We start from the raw sequence: 14,818 nt of genomic DNA, 5'->3' as shown, positions 1-14,818 counted from the left end.
CATCTGCAAAGGGGAGAGTGACTTAAGTGTGTATATGAGTTCTGAGTGGATTTCTGCAGCAGTCACCAGAGGTCGCACCTCTCACAGTTTTAGAACTGCGTGCAAACAACTGAAAATTCAGGGAGAGATGGAAGACCTTGGAGAAATTTGAACTGAGCAGGTAATGCTCAGAGAAGTCCTTCCTCTTTCTTAAATAATTATCTGTTCATTTGGGCAAATGGGCAAATGAAACTATTTTCAGTTTGTAACTCTAACTCGTAGATTCTGAAGAACCTGTTTTCTTGTTTCGAATTCTTTTTTCAATCTCAGGGAGATATAAATAAAACATGAATAGGTATTCTTGCAGACTTCTGTATGAAAATACAATTCTCCTATTAATTTGGGATCTTTGATTGCAAACAAGCATAATCTGAAAACGTAATCCTATGCAAACTTCATTGACGGGGATATGCTTCCCCTAGGTAATTTCTCATTAGTGATAGAGACTGATGCCTAAATATCACTGTAATAAATCAGCACAGTAATTTTAGAGGATACTAGTAAGGTACCAATGCAAGTCAGTGTATATAAAACAATAGTAGATAAATATTTGCAGTGCAAATGTAGACTCTGGGGTTTGATTTCTGACTGCCAATTTGGGCATACTCCAGAATCAATCAACAAGTAAGTACAAAATAACTTCCCCATTCCGCTGTAAGTGAGGAACAAGAGAGAAATCAGAAGAAATTGGCTTATTTCAGCCTTCGTATTGGACATATGACTGAATTTATTAGCAGGCAATAAGATAATGCATATACACACTTAAATATTTTCACTGGATACATTTAATCCTCTGATTTGCTTTATTTTTGATTGAGAGAGGGAGCAATGGGGAAAGAGCACCCAAATCTATTTGGTGACTTTTCAGCAACTCTGAAACCAAACCTTTCTAGAGACCAGTCTTACTAGCTAGACTGCAGAAAAGCTAAGAAAGCATAGTAGTCCATTGCCCAAGGTAAATCACCTGGCTTGTTTGTCAAAGCCTGATTATCTTTCCTTCTCTCAGTGCACTGGAGTGTAGAATGTCTGAAGATCCCTTGCAAAAAGTGATGTTTCCAGGGAACCTTCAGTGAAATCAGACAAAATCTTCTCTTTCAGAGCCCAATGCCACAAAGGAAGCCTTTCAAGAGATATGCATGCCATGGTGGGGAAAGGGAAGGTTGGGCAAAACCTAGGAAATAACCCAGTGTATTTTAAAAAAAATATATGAATACAGACTGCTGTGTGTTCTGACATTCCCCTCTCCCTATCGGAATTGAGCCATTAAGCAAGAGGGAAATAAGCAGCCCTTTTTCACAAGTGCAAACAGTGTCCAAAGGCAGAGGGAGAAATACTCATGAAGATGAAGTGGTCCCAGAGGGCTTGCTGACACTTTCAGAAAGGTCTTAGAAATATAAATCTTGAGGGAGGACTAGGCCAGATGGACATTTTTGTTTTCTGTTTTATTTTCCATAAATTGTTGCTGTTGTTCACAAATGAGGTAGGAAAAGGTATTTCTGCCTCCTTCAACCTGGTGCCCCTCTGGTGCATAACTTTTAATCCAAACCGTCTGGAGTGCACCAGAATGGGGTATGATAATGAGATAAAGAGCATCTCTCAAAAAAGTGCCAGAAATGAAAAGCAAGAACTGACTGACTCCCACTCTTTTGAACTTACTGTACATTTTTTTAAAAAAAATCCCCTTCTTCCACCTGACTTAACATTACAAACTAATTAATACACACATTTAAGTCATATATTTTATTTCGCTTTGAGACTGCATCAGCCACTGCCTTGAAAATGAAGCCATGAGACAAGATCATCAACCGATATCCTAGACTGAAACACCAAAGTTAGATATAGCTATGTTTGGAAAAATAGCATCCATCATTGTCACTACAAAGTTCCTAGGCCTCTGCATATTTCTGGGTAAGAGCAAAACATGATCCAGCCAAAATTAAGCCAGCAAGATTTATGATGCGTAAATGAAAATATACTATTGAAATCAGTGACAGGCACAAATCTATAAATACTTCCATGTGACAAAGTTGAACTTATTTCTCACTGAAAATGCTTAGGTTGCACTGCTCAGCAGTACTCAGTTATGTGTGCTGTGGCTTTTGGGCTTGTTTGTTGTACAATATTAATATGGGATATTTTTGTGACCTTTAGATTGACCAGTTATCCTAGGCTGGATAGGTTGGAAGATTCTTGCCTTCCTCCAGCCTCTGATTAAATTTTTGATAGGAATCTTGTCTTAGGGCATTTATTTCGACATTTCCAATATTGTAGTTCCAGAAAAGCCTACCCGTTCCCCCCAATTCATCTCCTATGTGTATGTGTGTCTGCCTTTCTCTCTCTTTTCCTTTTTACTGGCTACAGTGGGTAACCAGTTCACCAAAGGTACATCAGTACACCACTAGGAGCTTCAGGAGGAAGACAAACCTCATTCCAATAGCTCTGCAAAAGGATCAGCAGGCACTTGCTGGAACCTAGCTGGGCCTCACCAGAGCTCCATTGCACCGGGAGCAAAAAAGAAGTTAATCAGGCACACATCCTATAATTGGTTGCGGGGCACAGTTAGCCTTCCCGGATCCCAAATGACACACCAGCTTGAGGAAAGGGGTAGCCTTAATACATAAGGAAGAGGTTAAGCTTTGGTTAATCAAATTTCATCTGGATCATTCGTTTCTAAGCCTTTGAGGAACAAAGAAAGGCCGAGGAAAGCTTTTCCTTCGCAGACCATACATGCACAAATTCCTTTCCCCCCCCAAATGGCTGCAATTTGTGGTCTTTTCCTCCACTCATTTAACAAGACTCCCATAGAACAATCATAAACATGTTCACTGCTTACTGCAAGCCTCAGGAAAACTGTACCTCCCATCAAACCCCCCACCGCTACACTTGCTTCAGAGCATTGATAGGATCGCTGTGCGCGGCGGAGAAAAACTGCAATCCTAGGTGTCTTTTACCTGGCACAGCAACCGCGCTCAAGGTACCAGAGATCCTTCTCCCACAGAAGCCTAAATAAATACATTGCTCAAAAAAAGAAAAAAGAAAAAAAGAACACTCATAGAACACATCCTAGATCTGAATGAATGAAATATTCTCATTGAATAACTTTGTTCTGTACAATGAAAATGAAATAGATTGTCAATCAGGGTGGCTTCCGAGGTGGACAGTTTGATTTCACAGAAGTTTGATTGACTTGGACTTCTATTTTGTTGTTCAAGTGTTCCCTTTATTTTTTATATTATTTAATAGTGACCCTTAAGCACAAAAGCCTAAAACCTTCATCGAAGACCACAGCGTTGGCTGGGATCAGCGAGGCTTATTTTAAGAGAGGCGCGTGGAGGAAAGAGCGCGCTTACCTCTTCCCTGCCGCCGTACTCTGGAAGGCTGCTCCTGGCCGCCAACGTATTCCATTAAGTTCCAAGTGATAAAAAACCAAGAAACCAGTCGCAATTGCATAGTAACCCTGTAAAAGTTCTCGTCTAGTGTCTCTTTAGGGGAGAAAGAGGAGGAGAAGGAGACGCGGGGAGGGGGGATGAGGTTGCGGAGGAGCAGCAGGAATACCTGTCTCTGACAAAACGGCTCCCGGTATCTTCTTCTTGAAAAGGGGGTGGGTGGGAGTGGGGAGGGGTCGGGGCGTCGAAAACTGCGGCCGAGAACGATTAGCGCGCTTTCCGATCGCCCCGACGGTTTTATCTCCTCCTGACCGTCTCGTCGAAAGGATGGCGAGGAAAGGCAGCGGCCCGGAGAAGGGAGCCAATAGACCCGGTGGACTTCAGGGCAGAGACCATTCTGCCGAAGGAAAAGGGACGGGGCGGGAGGGGGGGAGAGGGGGGGTTAATAAAAAAGCGGGAGGGGAAGAGCCAGGCTGGCTCGGGGTTCACGCTCTGCTCCGGTCGACGGCCGTCCCATTCGGGAACTCCATGAGGCAGGTGTGCTCCTTCGCCTCGCCTCGCGCTCCGGCGCTCACGCCCGTCGAAAGGACTCCCGGAGAGAATCCCACTTTAAAGGGGGGGGGCAGGAGGGAGAAAGGCTTTTGGGCAGGTGAAGGAGGGGGAGCGCCTCAAAAAAGCAGCCCGAAGCTCCTGGCCGGCCCTCCCTTCAGCGCCGAGCGGGTCCTCGGGCTGTCCCGAGGGTCGTTGCCTCGGACGTCCCGACGCCTCGTAGCATCTCCGGTCAAGGGAAAGGCAGCCGCGCGTTTGAATAAACAAGACTTATAGCTCCTGAGGAGGCGCGCTTTGCCCCTCAGGGACTGAGACGGCCCCGTTAGAAAAAAGGCTCCATTCCAGACAGTCCAAAAGTCGGTGACATCCTCTCACAAACACCCCACCACCACCTCTCCGCTCCAAAAGGGCCGGTTGTACGAGGCTCCGCTAGGACTGATAGCTGCCTCCGCCGCGCTTCCCTCCCTCTCTTCCCTCCCCTGCTGCCCAGGGCCATTTTTGAAGCCCGCATGAAATGTGGAAAGCCGACTCCAATAGGACGCGCGGCGAGGAACTTCCAATCGGCGGCCGGCGGGCGGGCGGCTCTGCTTCCCGCTGGAGAAGGGAGGGGCGCCGGGCGAGAAGGGAGGGAAAAAATAAAATAAAATTTAAAAAAAAGAGGGGAGAAGCGCGAGCGAACGTGAGGCTGGAGCCTCGCGCTCGCCTTTGGCGACTCCTTCTGCCTGGCCAATTGGTTTTGGCGGGAGGGGGACTCCAAAGTGGTGGCTCCGCAGAGTGACCTGAGCCATGTTTTCCCTCCCTTTTTCCGATGCAATATTCATTGAGGGAAATCGTAAATTCGAATTTTGGTTTGTTTTTTTAAACTGAGGGAAGCTGGAGTGACCTTTCATGTTTTAGAGACACCTTTTGTCCTGCACAAAACATTAATGGGAGTGAGGAAACAGAATAGGTCTGATATAGCAAGTCAGGCTCCTAGTCTGTTTTATTCCAAATTATCTCCTTTACTATAAGACATGGATCTCTCCAGGGATCTTTTTGGGTATCAGAATATCTATTTACAGGACGTCCTGCTGCCTCATACTTCCCAGCTGCTAATAAGGACACAGAGTTCTCTGGGTCCTGTCCGTCAAACAATTTCAGTTGGCGGGACCGCAGGGAAGGGCCTTCTCTGTGGTGGCATGGATGCTTTGGAACCAACTGCCTCTGGAGATCCGTATTATCCCCACCCTACCGGCCTTCTGGAAAGCTGTTAAGACCTGACTTTTTCAGTGGGCCTGAGACCATGAATGATTGAGGGTATATATGGTTTTATGGGCTATTATTATGCTTTTATACTTTTACTGTTGTTGGTATTGTAATTTTTCTTTTACACTGTTTTTAAAATGTTCTTATTATTTTAAGCCAGCCAGAGTCCACTGGAGTTGGGTAGCATATAAATTTTACTAAATTAATTAATTAATCAAATAAATAAATAAATAAATAAATAAATAAATAAATAAATAAATAAATAAGATCACTCCCAACTGTATCTGGAGATTGAAAATGAGGGAGCGGTATGGCCTGCCTCGGTTAACGTGAGGATAATTTACAACAGTTGGTTTCTTTTCCTAGATTAGGGAGAATAACGTGAATCCATTGCAATTCCACATGGCAGCAGAACAGATAGTAATATAGAGTAACATAGGGGTAATGGGTACTTTTCTCTGCAAACATAAAAGTAAGCGGCCATTTAATTTGTTCTAATGACCATCCCTCCTAATATAGGGAAAAAAACGATTTTGTAAAAACAGTTTAAATCATAGAGTCTTGATAGCTTCTAGAGATTGTGGCTTCTGTTTTGTTCTAGCAGTTTTTATTCTGTGCTGCCAACTTAATTTTTATAATATGTTTGAAAAATAGCTCTTTGAAACTCAAAAACTAGCCTCTACGCTGTGATTTTAATAAAGCTCTGTGGATCTTCAAAAGGATTGTTTGGTCTGGAGAAGATTCAGTCCACACACTCTTTCAACGGATGTTGAAATCAAACCTTAGAGGTGCTGAATCAAACCAGGAGTGAGAATTGAGAATGATTCAATACACTTTTAGGATTTATAGAGCCTTAAAGGTCATTGCAATTTTATTTATTTATTTATTTATTTATTTTATTACTTAGATTTGTATGCCGCCCCTCTCCGAAGACTCGGGGCGGCTCACAACATGTAAAAAACAAATCATAAGCAATCAGACAGATTTAAAATATTTAAATATTTAAAAAAACCCCATATGCTAACAGTCACACACACAGACATACCATGCATAAATTTTCCTTCCCTGTATGAACAAAGTTAGCTGGGATTCTGAGTTGTGTGAATACGTTTGTGGTCAATAAGTCTTATTACTTGCATAAATCCTGCCTTTCCATCTTTGTCAAATATTTGAGTCTCTCACTGTTCTCACTGATAGAATTTGTTAGGAAGGTTTGCTTTAACAGGGAGAAGCCAGAGTCAGATTTATTCTGCTGTTCTTTGTGATCTGGTTTACTGCTTCTGTTGTGATTCTCTAATTTACCATAATTTCATATAGCATAATGCTCTTTGTACTGTCCTAAATAGTTGGTGCCTGAGTGAAATTATCTACCTATCAGAATTTTGTTAAGCTAGCAAATATTACTTGGGACTTCATTTACTTTCTTCTTAGTTTCTTAAAATGACCAAACACAAGCATTATCTTGACTTTCTTTGTCCTGATAGAAGGTTACACTTTTATGTTTGTCCTGCAAACACAACTAGAAGTTCAGCCCTGAAAAAGGGACCAAGACTGATCAGTCTAGTTAGTATTTGGTTGGTTCATTAGATTTATGACCTGACTTCCTATTGGAGGACCAGATGACTCTTATTTTACATTTCCTTTTATTTTATTTGGTATCTATAACAGCAACTCTGTAAGCTTGGGAGAGACCAGTCCAAAATCACTCACTGAACCTCTAAGGCTACTATGGACTTTCAGCCATCCTTCACCATAAGGTTTCCTAGTTTTGGTCCAATATTTACCCAACTTTTTTATAAAAAGCTAGAGATGTGCTATCCTAAACAGGTAGCAGCAGATGAAGCTAAGCAGGATCACATCATATACCTGTACACTTAGCGTAGGGGCCTCCCAAGGCTGTGTGCTCTCTTCACTTCTGCATCTCTAACAATTCATCTGTTAAACTACTGAAATTTGCAGAAGACACAACAGTAATTGGACTCATTATTCCATCTCATGGTGGGGAGGGGGGGGGGGGCGACACACATTTTGACTCTTTTCCTGCCTTAGTCTACAACCCAAATAGGTTATTCTATCAATAGAATATATTGGTTCAAATAAACTCATGTTTAGATCAGATTTTTCTGAATCCTGCCACCTTTGGCAAATAAAAATTCACATTCAAATGGACTCATTCTATAATTAATTAAGTACATCGAAACATATTAATATCTGCATATACTTTCACACTCATAAGTCAGTATTAATAGACTTCTGATAGACTACTGAATAGGTTAAGCTTTTCCATTTTCCATCACAGCATCTCCATGTTAAAAAAAAATGTAGAAACAGAATATCTGTTTTGGAATCAAACATAAAGCACCTAGAAGATCAAAGGGTAACTAGCTGAAATACTGTCAGTCTTTTCAGCTGAAAAGTTTTTCTTATAGGAAGTTTAAGCTTGAGATGACATATTTTAAAAAGAAAGCAAATATAAAAACATTTACCATGTAACTTCATGGTAAGTTACAACATGGCTGAAAAATAATAACTTGGTCATAAAATTGTATTTTAATTTCAGAATTCTTAACTTAAAACCAAAGGGTAACATTTTAATTAAATTCTGCATGTTATCAAAAACTTTTACAATAGAGGATGGAATAACTACTATATACAGGGAAATATTGGAAGAAATGCTTGAATATAAAGGTGCACTTTAGCAAATGCTTGTCATAAAACTCTTTTTGATGCTAAGTGCATTTATTTGTAAGTAAAACTTACTGAAGTAGAAATTGTATTATGTTGAATCTTTTGAAAGAAAAAGCTGGGTTTCTTTAATATAATTTAGTCACAACTGTTTCTCTCCCCAACCTGCATTTTATTTGCAGTCCAGATTGCCCAGAAATGATTGTTTTAATTGTCCCCATCTTTCTTAATGAGGATATTTCATCTAACTAATTTCATTTTCATGGATAGTATAATTTATGCATTTTAAATAAATGAATTAAAAATTACATATACTGTATAGGTGGTTTCATCCCTCATTAAAAGTGTACATTCTTGTAAAACAAAGACAGTGCCTGAAAAGTAGAAAAAGGATTCTCTCCCTGCCTCATTAAATATTCAGATTTAATTTAGTTAATGCAACAGAGTCAGGACAGCTACCCAAAGTAGAAGATTGTTTTATAAATCAATAGCATTACTGTTTCTAATCCCTAATTAATTTATTCAAAACACATTGATTTTAACCCCTTTCCTTATTTAGCAGGCACGGCTAGCCTTTACATATTAATATTTATTCAAGAAAATATTAGTATTTTTTACAAATAAACAGTGATGGTACTTCTCTTTTACCTATAATCAATATGCTTCTGTTAAAAAAATAAGATTTTTATTGCCCACAGTTAAATAATACACAGATCTTTCAATTAAATCAGAAGTTATTAAGTTAAAGTATGCATCCTGAGAATTCTGCTTTCTCCTTTTTGTTGTATTGACAAATACAGTATCTCTATCAGAAAATATGATGAATTTAAATTTCTGTGGGAGATTTTATTTGATCTGGGCTCAAAGAAAAATCCTCCTAATCTGGTTTACTAAAACAGATGGGAAGGAAGCATGAGGTAGATATAAGTAAATATCAATTCAGCCTATGAATTGTTAGTTTTGACTATAGGGATGGTGTTAATAAAGAAGCAAAATAGGAGGCAAAAAGAATGTACAGACTAATCGACCCATAGCAAACCTGGGCGGTTCAGCTGCCTGAATGTTAAAGAAAAGATGGATCTTGAAAAAGCATAAGGAAAACAGAGAGGATGTACACTTACATTCTCATTATTGACAAGGTATTCTAGATAAATCTTCACCCAAACAGATATATGGCATTATTTTATTGTACCACTGTTTACACATAACATTTAATAATTCAGATAAAGGCTTATGAAATTGTTCTGGATTCACAAAAGGCAGGATTCAGTAAAGTAAAACAGTAAAGTAAATTTAGTTTAAATCTCTGGCAGTCTCTAGAGCATGGAGAACTATTTATTAAATATTGGATAGGATATAGGAAAGATTTAAATTATCAGAATGAAAGAAACCCTTCTAAATATCATTTAAAATTAGTAATTGTCTATATTTCTATTTCCACAAGAGGGAAGTTGAAAATATTTTACCCTTTATATTACTATTAAAAGCAGTACTGTTGAAGAAAACTAATATAATATCATGATGTCCATCTGAATAAAATAATTCTGGCTTTCTATGATTTGTAATCTTTGCCATAGTGACAATGCTAATTGGTACACATTTCTACACATATGTTCACAGCTGTATATTGGGGGAGATTTTCAACTTTCAGAGTTAATGTATTACCAAAGAATAACTAATACTTTGGTTGGTATATAAATCTTCTACCACATGGAGGAATGCACTATTTTTAGTTGTTGCAAAATACAAATCTGCTTGGTTAGTCATGAATATTTGGATACTCTCAGCAGGCTAATGCTTCCCTTTTAGTACTCAGCCTTTTCAAGCAGAATGATTATTTCAAATGATGTAGATATTCTTTTAAGTACAAAAGTGGGCAAGAACAGCTCATAGCCGCCACGAGTCTTTGGAGAGGGGCGGCTTACAAATCTAATTAATAATAATAATAATAATAATAATAATAATAATAATAATTATTATTATTATTATTATTATTATTATTATTATTATTATTATTATTATTATTATTATTATTGGTAAAACAAACGAATCAGTCCAGGATAAACTTTGGCACTTATACTATGAATAAGGAGAACTCCCTCCCCTATTCCCAAAACAATCTTACTGTGATTAGGTGTCTTCAAAATCACTAATATTTTGTTGTAAAATCATTAATTTTAATATAGCCCCTTGAGTATAAAGACTGTGTACTACAGTCAAAGGGTTATGGATAAAGTGGAAAAATCACTATAAATTATGAAAACAGGAGCACAGAAGGCAAGTAAACCCTAGATAGGTTCATGTATGGAGAAGAAGCCGAGGGGAGTATGCCTATGCCCAGCTGAAAAACACCTATTGACCATGGAAGGAAGATTACACAAAGAATTTAATATCACAAGGCTTGTCTCAGATGTAATGGAACAAAGAAATCAATATCTGGCCTCTAGATTGAAAGACAACATTTGAGAGAATCTGCTTGATTGGATTAGAACTAATTAACTTGAGCACTGCAAAGCTATGGAATGAAAAAACAACCAGATAAAGGTGTGTGTGGGGGGGGGGTTTCTTAAAAAGGCATTGTGCCAACATCAGGTTCTAACCAGCTGATCTATCTTGGAACTGATTACGTCTGGATTTATCAGTGCTCCTATAAATAAAAACTATTGGCCAGTTCTCTGGCAATCATGCTATTTGCTTGTGCCTGTAATGCTAAGCATTCACATATGGTCCTAACCATGATGATACTGAAATAACTGTGCATGCATTGTGATATCATGAGACAACACTCATATTAAGGCAGGGGTGTCAAACTCACATCGTCACAGTGTTGTCATGCAACGCAGTGTGACTTTCCCCCCACTTTGCTAAACTGGCCATGGGTATAGCCAGCATGTGATGTGTCCAGCCTGCAGGCCATGAGTTCGTATTAAGGTGTGATACTTGTGGCATGATGCTGTGACATACATTTCATCATTTGTTCCCATTGCCCAGCCTGATTTTCTGCAGATATCTATAGTGCTAAAGGATCCCTCTTATCAAAGGAGGAAACGTGTTGGATTTTTATCCTTCTACAACCATCCAGATCACCCTTCTTGTAATTAAAAAGTTCAGTTTCTGGCTCCATTACCTTTTCTTAAACAAAAAATGTAAGGGAGTCAGATACTGAACTTATCTTTGGGACTGTCTTCTGCCTCATGTATCCCAGTGGCCAGTTAGGTCCCCCAGAGTCGGCCTTCTCCAGGTCCCATCAGCCAGATAATGTTGACTGGTGGGGCCTAGAGGAAGAGTCTTCTCTGTGGTGACCCCAGCCCTCTGGAATGAAATCCCTCCGGACATACGCACTCCCCTCCCTCCTGGTCTTTCATAAAGCTTTAAAAACCTACCTCTGTCAGCAGGCATGGGGGCTGTGAGTGATGAGACTGTCATATGATTGGATTGGATGAATGTGTATGAGTGTACATGGGTCTTTTTAAATGTTTTTTAGTAAATGTTCATAATTTTTATAGTTATTTATATTTCTTATATATTGTTATATTTAATGTACACCACCCTGACTTGCCTTGAGAAGGGCGGCATAGAAATCAAATCAAATCAATCAATCAATCAATTTTTTAATTACAATGAGGTCATTGCAAATATGATTCTTTAGCCAATACAGAAGAATAATTCTAATAGAAGTATAAGCAAGTATAAGAAAAACTACATTGATGATGGTGATGATATTATTCAGTAAAGTCTGATTCTTGGAGATTCTATAGACCAGGTCTCTCCACATCTGCTCTTGCACTATTTCTTTGAGCTTTTCTATGTTCTGGCTGGTGTCAGCTTTGACGGTGTCCAGCTACCATGTTCCTAAATGCCTGGTTTCCTTTTACTGCTAATTCTTCCAATTATAATTGCTTTCTCCAGTGAATTTCTCCATACGACAGGGCCAAAGTAAGAGAGATACATCTCAAAATACATATATAGATAGAGTAAAAAAGTTCATTTTGTGTTTTCTTTCTATATCTTGGATTAGAATATAGAGTTGAGGGGAAAGAATGATGCATGGATATAAACATGATTCTATGGAAAAATCAAGAACTGGAGCTGAATCTTATGTTTAGTTGATTAAAGGAAAAATTTCACCCTGAATAGAAAGTATAGAAGTCATGTGCCTTTATTCAGATTCAACTCCTCAAAATTGCATGGACAAATGCTTACTGTCTTGGCCTGTCTGTATTAAAATAATCTATACCTGTTCCAAGAGTGTTCCAAGAATTCTTGTCCTATCCATTCATACTACCTGTTCTGTCAGGCTCTCTGGTACACTCCTCCCAAAAATTCACAGGTACAAATTTCAGACACACACACGTTTGAAAATTCAACACACAAAAGGTCAAAGTCAGTAAAGCAGTCATGAAACACAACGATCAGATAATCCTCCACCATGGCCAAACCCACAGGCTGTTATTTGTAGCAGCCTCACTAATTACCACAGCCCCACCCAACCACAGGTGGCCTCATTTTCTTTGATAATAATCTCTCAGTTGTTGTTGCCTATGCATCGCTCTCCGCATGCGTGGCTGTATCATTAACTCTTGTTATGAATCCAAGGAGGAGCTAGATAATTGATCTCCTGAGCTGTCTGCCACACTCTCCTCCTCCCTGTCACTCATGTCTTCTTGGTCAGAGGAGCCTTCATCAGCAGATTCCACCGAGGGCAAAACAGGCCTGCAGCATGTGGATGTCTCCCCCACATCCACAGTCCTTGGGGCAGGAGCTGGGCCAGAGCTAACCACAACACTACCCATTCATTGTTTTTCTCTCACTACTTCCCTTAACCTTGTAAACATAATAATTTCTCCTCCTCCATCATCAATTTATATTATATGCCCAAAATATTTGATGTACCTGTAGAACATTGTTTCAAGGAATAACTCAGCCTTTATTTGGCCCAGGTCTGATTGATTGATCTTTCTTGCAGACTTTAATATTGTCTCCAGTGGGTAACTTAAGCTATCCATCTTCTTTGTAAGATCAGTTTTTACAGTTGCATATTACCTCAAGAAATATCTTTTTAGCTATCTGGTCTTTGTTGTCACTTAAATATTATTATAACACATTCTATATTCCTGTTAAGTTTACCTTTGCCTTCTGCCTTGAAATTAATTTTGTCTTCATTTCTCTGGAATGCTGTCTCTCTTTATTCTGAACTTCATGAATTATCTACCACCTTCATTATTTCACTGTCAACTATAAGTTCGTGGAAAATGGAACAAAACCAATTTCTCCATATTGGAGCATGTCTGGACTACTGTTATTCATTACTGTAATTATGTGACTGTGAAGCGAGAATTCTTATTAAAGCCAGGCTGTGGCATGTGAAGGAGTTGTTTCTGCAGTAATCAGGCATGGAGCAGTTGATATTTTTAAAAATGTTAGCCATCATGCTAAAGTAGCAGTGGCAAAATTCAGAATGACATTAGAAGTCGAAGCCAATACAGTTATAAAAATATGTCATACACATCTTAATGGGGTAAAGTCTTTCAGTTGCACCTGATATCTAATGGAAATGGGAAAACGTTAAACATTAAGATGAGGCATTTATTGAGAGCTTCTAACATCTGTGTTTTGTAAAATAAAATAAAATAAGCATGTTTACTACGGCAATACCTCTTTTCCTGAAACTATTCATCACATACACCCCCCCCCTTGGAAGCTTTCATGTGTCCATGGAATATGAAATTAAAGAAGAAATACTCAGAGCCTCAGAATTGCCAAATAATTGGGAATTAATTTACATATCATAATATGTGATGTGAAAGATATATTAGAGTGAAAGATATATTAGATATACAAGTTGCATATTACCTCAAGAAATATCTTTTTAGCTATTCTGTTCTTTGTTGTCACTTAAATATTATTATTATGCACCTCTACTTAAGAACTTAATTCATTCCGTGACCAGGTTCTTAAGTAGAAAAGTTTGTAAGTAGAAGCAATTTTTCCCATAGAAATCAATGTAAAAGCAAATAATGCGTGCAAACCCATTAGGAAAGAAATAAAAGCTCGGAATTTGAGTGGGAGGAGGAGGAGAAAGAAGAGGAGGAAGACAGTCGCTACCGAAGGAAGAAGGTGATGTGAGGGGAATTTTAAAAAATCCAAATCTGCCTCCCATACACTGCGCCAGAGAGAGAAACTCAGGGGGAATGGCAGGAAACTGGCTGGACCTTCGTGCCGTTCTCAAATTTCCTGGGAATTTTTTCCGGGCTCGGGTTCTTAAGTAGAAAATGGTTCTTAAGAAGAGGCAAAAAAATCTTGAACACCCGGTTCAAATCTAGAAAATTTCTCTAAGTAGAGGCGTTCTTAGGTAGAGGCACCATTGTATTGCAGGCTCTCTGTTGCAGTGTTACACTAGCAACAATCCACCCATATAATTCTCTTCTATTCCCTTTATAGCCAGGAAACATCTAGCTCCATTACCTATGTTGCTACCTCCATCAGTTCTAGACCTTAACTCCCACTGCACACACGCACACACACATATTCATTCCAAACTTGCAAATAACTGATAAAGAAATAAAGGCAGACCAGTATACATCTATTTCGAACTACTTAGCTCTCATCAGCTAGCCATACCCTTCTAGAATTCTATTCATTCATTCATTCATTCATTCATTCATTCATTCATTCATTCATTCTGCCTGCCTGCCTACCTACCTACCTACCTACCGACCGACCGACCGACCGACCGACCTACCTACCTACCTACCTACCTACCTACCTACCTACCTATCTATCTATCTATCTATCTTCTCTGGCTTTCCAACCCAACTCTGGGCAGCTTATAATACTAAAATCATAAAAACAAATTGAACAATTCAAAACCATTAAAACAGTGAAAACATCCACAAAATAAATAAATACAACAC

The 14,818-nt window shown here is 39.0% G+C and overlaps 1 protein-coding gene across 1 annotated transcript in view; it reads right to left on the bottom strand.

The window, feature by feature from the left end:
- RSPO3 (R-spondin 3) overlaps positions 1–4,449 on the bottom strand; it is a 65,046-nt gene extending 60,597 nt beyond the window's left edge. Inside the window, exon 1 of the mRNA XM_070739687.1 lies at positions 3,390–4,449. Coding sequence (XP_070595788.1) covers positions 3,390–3,489 — 100 coding nt within the window. The 5' untranslated portion in view covers positions 3,490–4,449. The remainder of the gene's footprint in view (positions 1–3,389) is intronic.
- Between the last annotated feature and the right edge of the window lie 10,369 nt (positions 4,450–14,818).

This window comes from Erythrolamprus reginae, chromosome 1, assembly GCF_031021105.1.
Source record: "Erythrolamprus reginae isolate rEryReg1 chromosome 1, rEryReg1.hap1, whole genome shotgun sequence".
NCBI lineage: Eukaryota > Metazoa > Chordata > Lepidosauria > Squamata > Dipsadidae > Erythrolamprus > Erythrolamprus reginae.
This window is presented reverse-complemented; position numbering and strand designations above follow the sequence as displayed.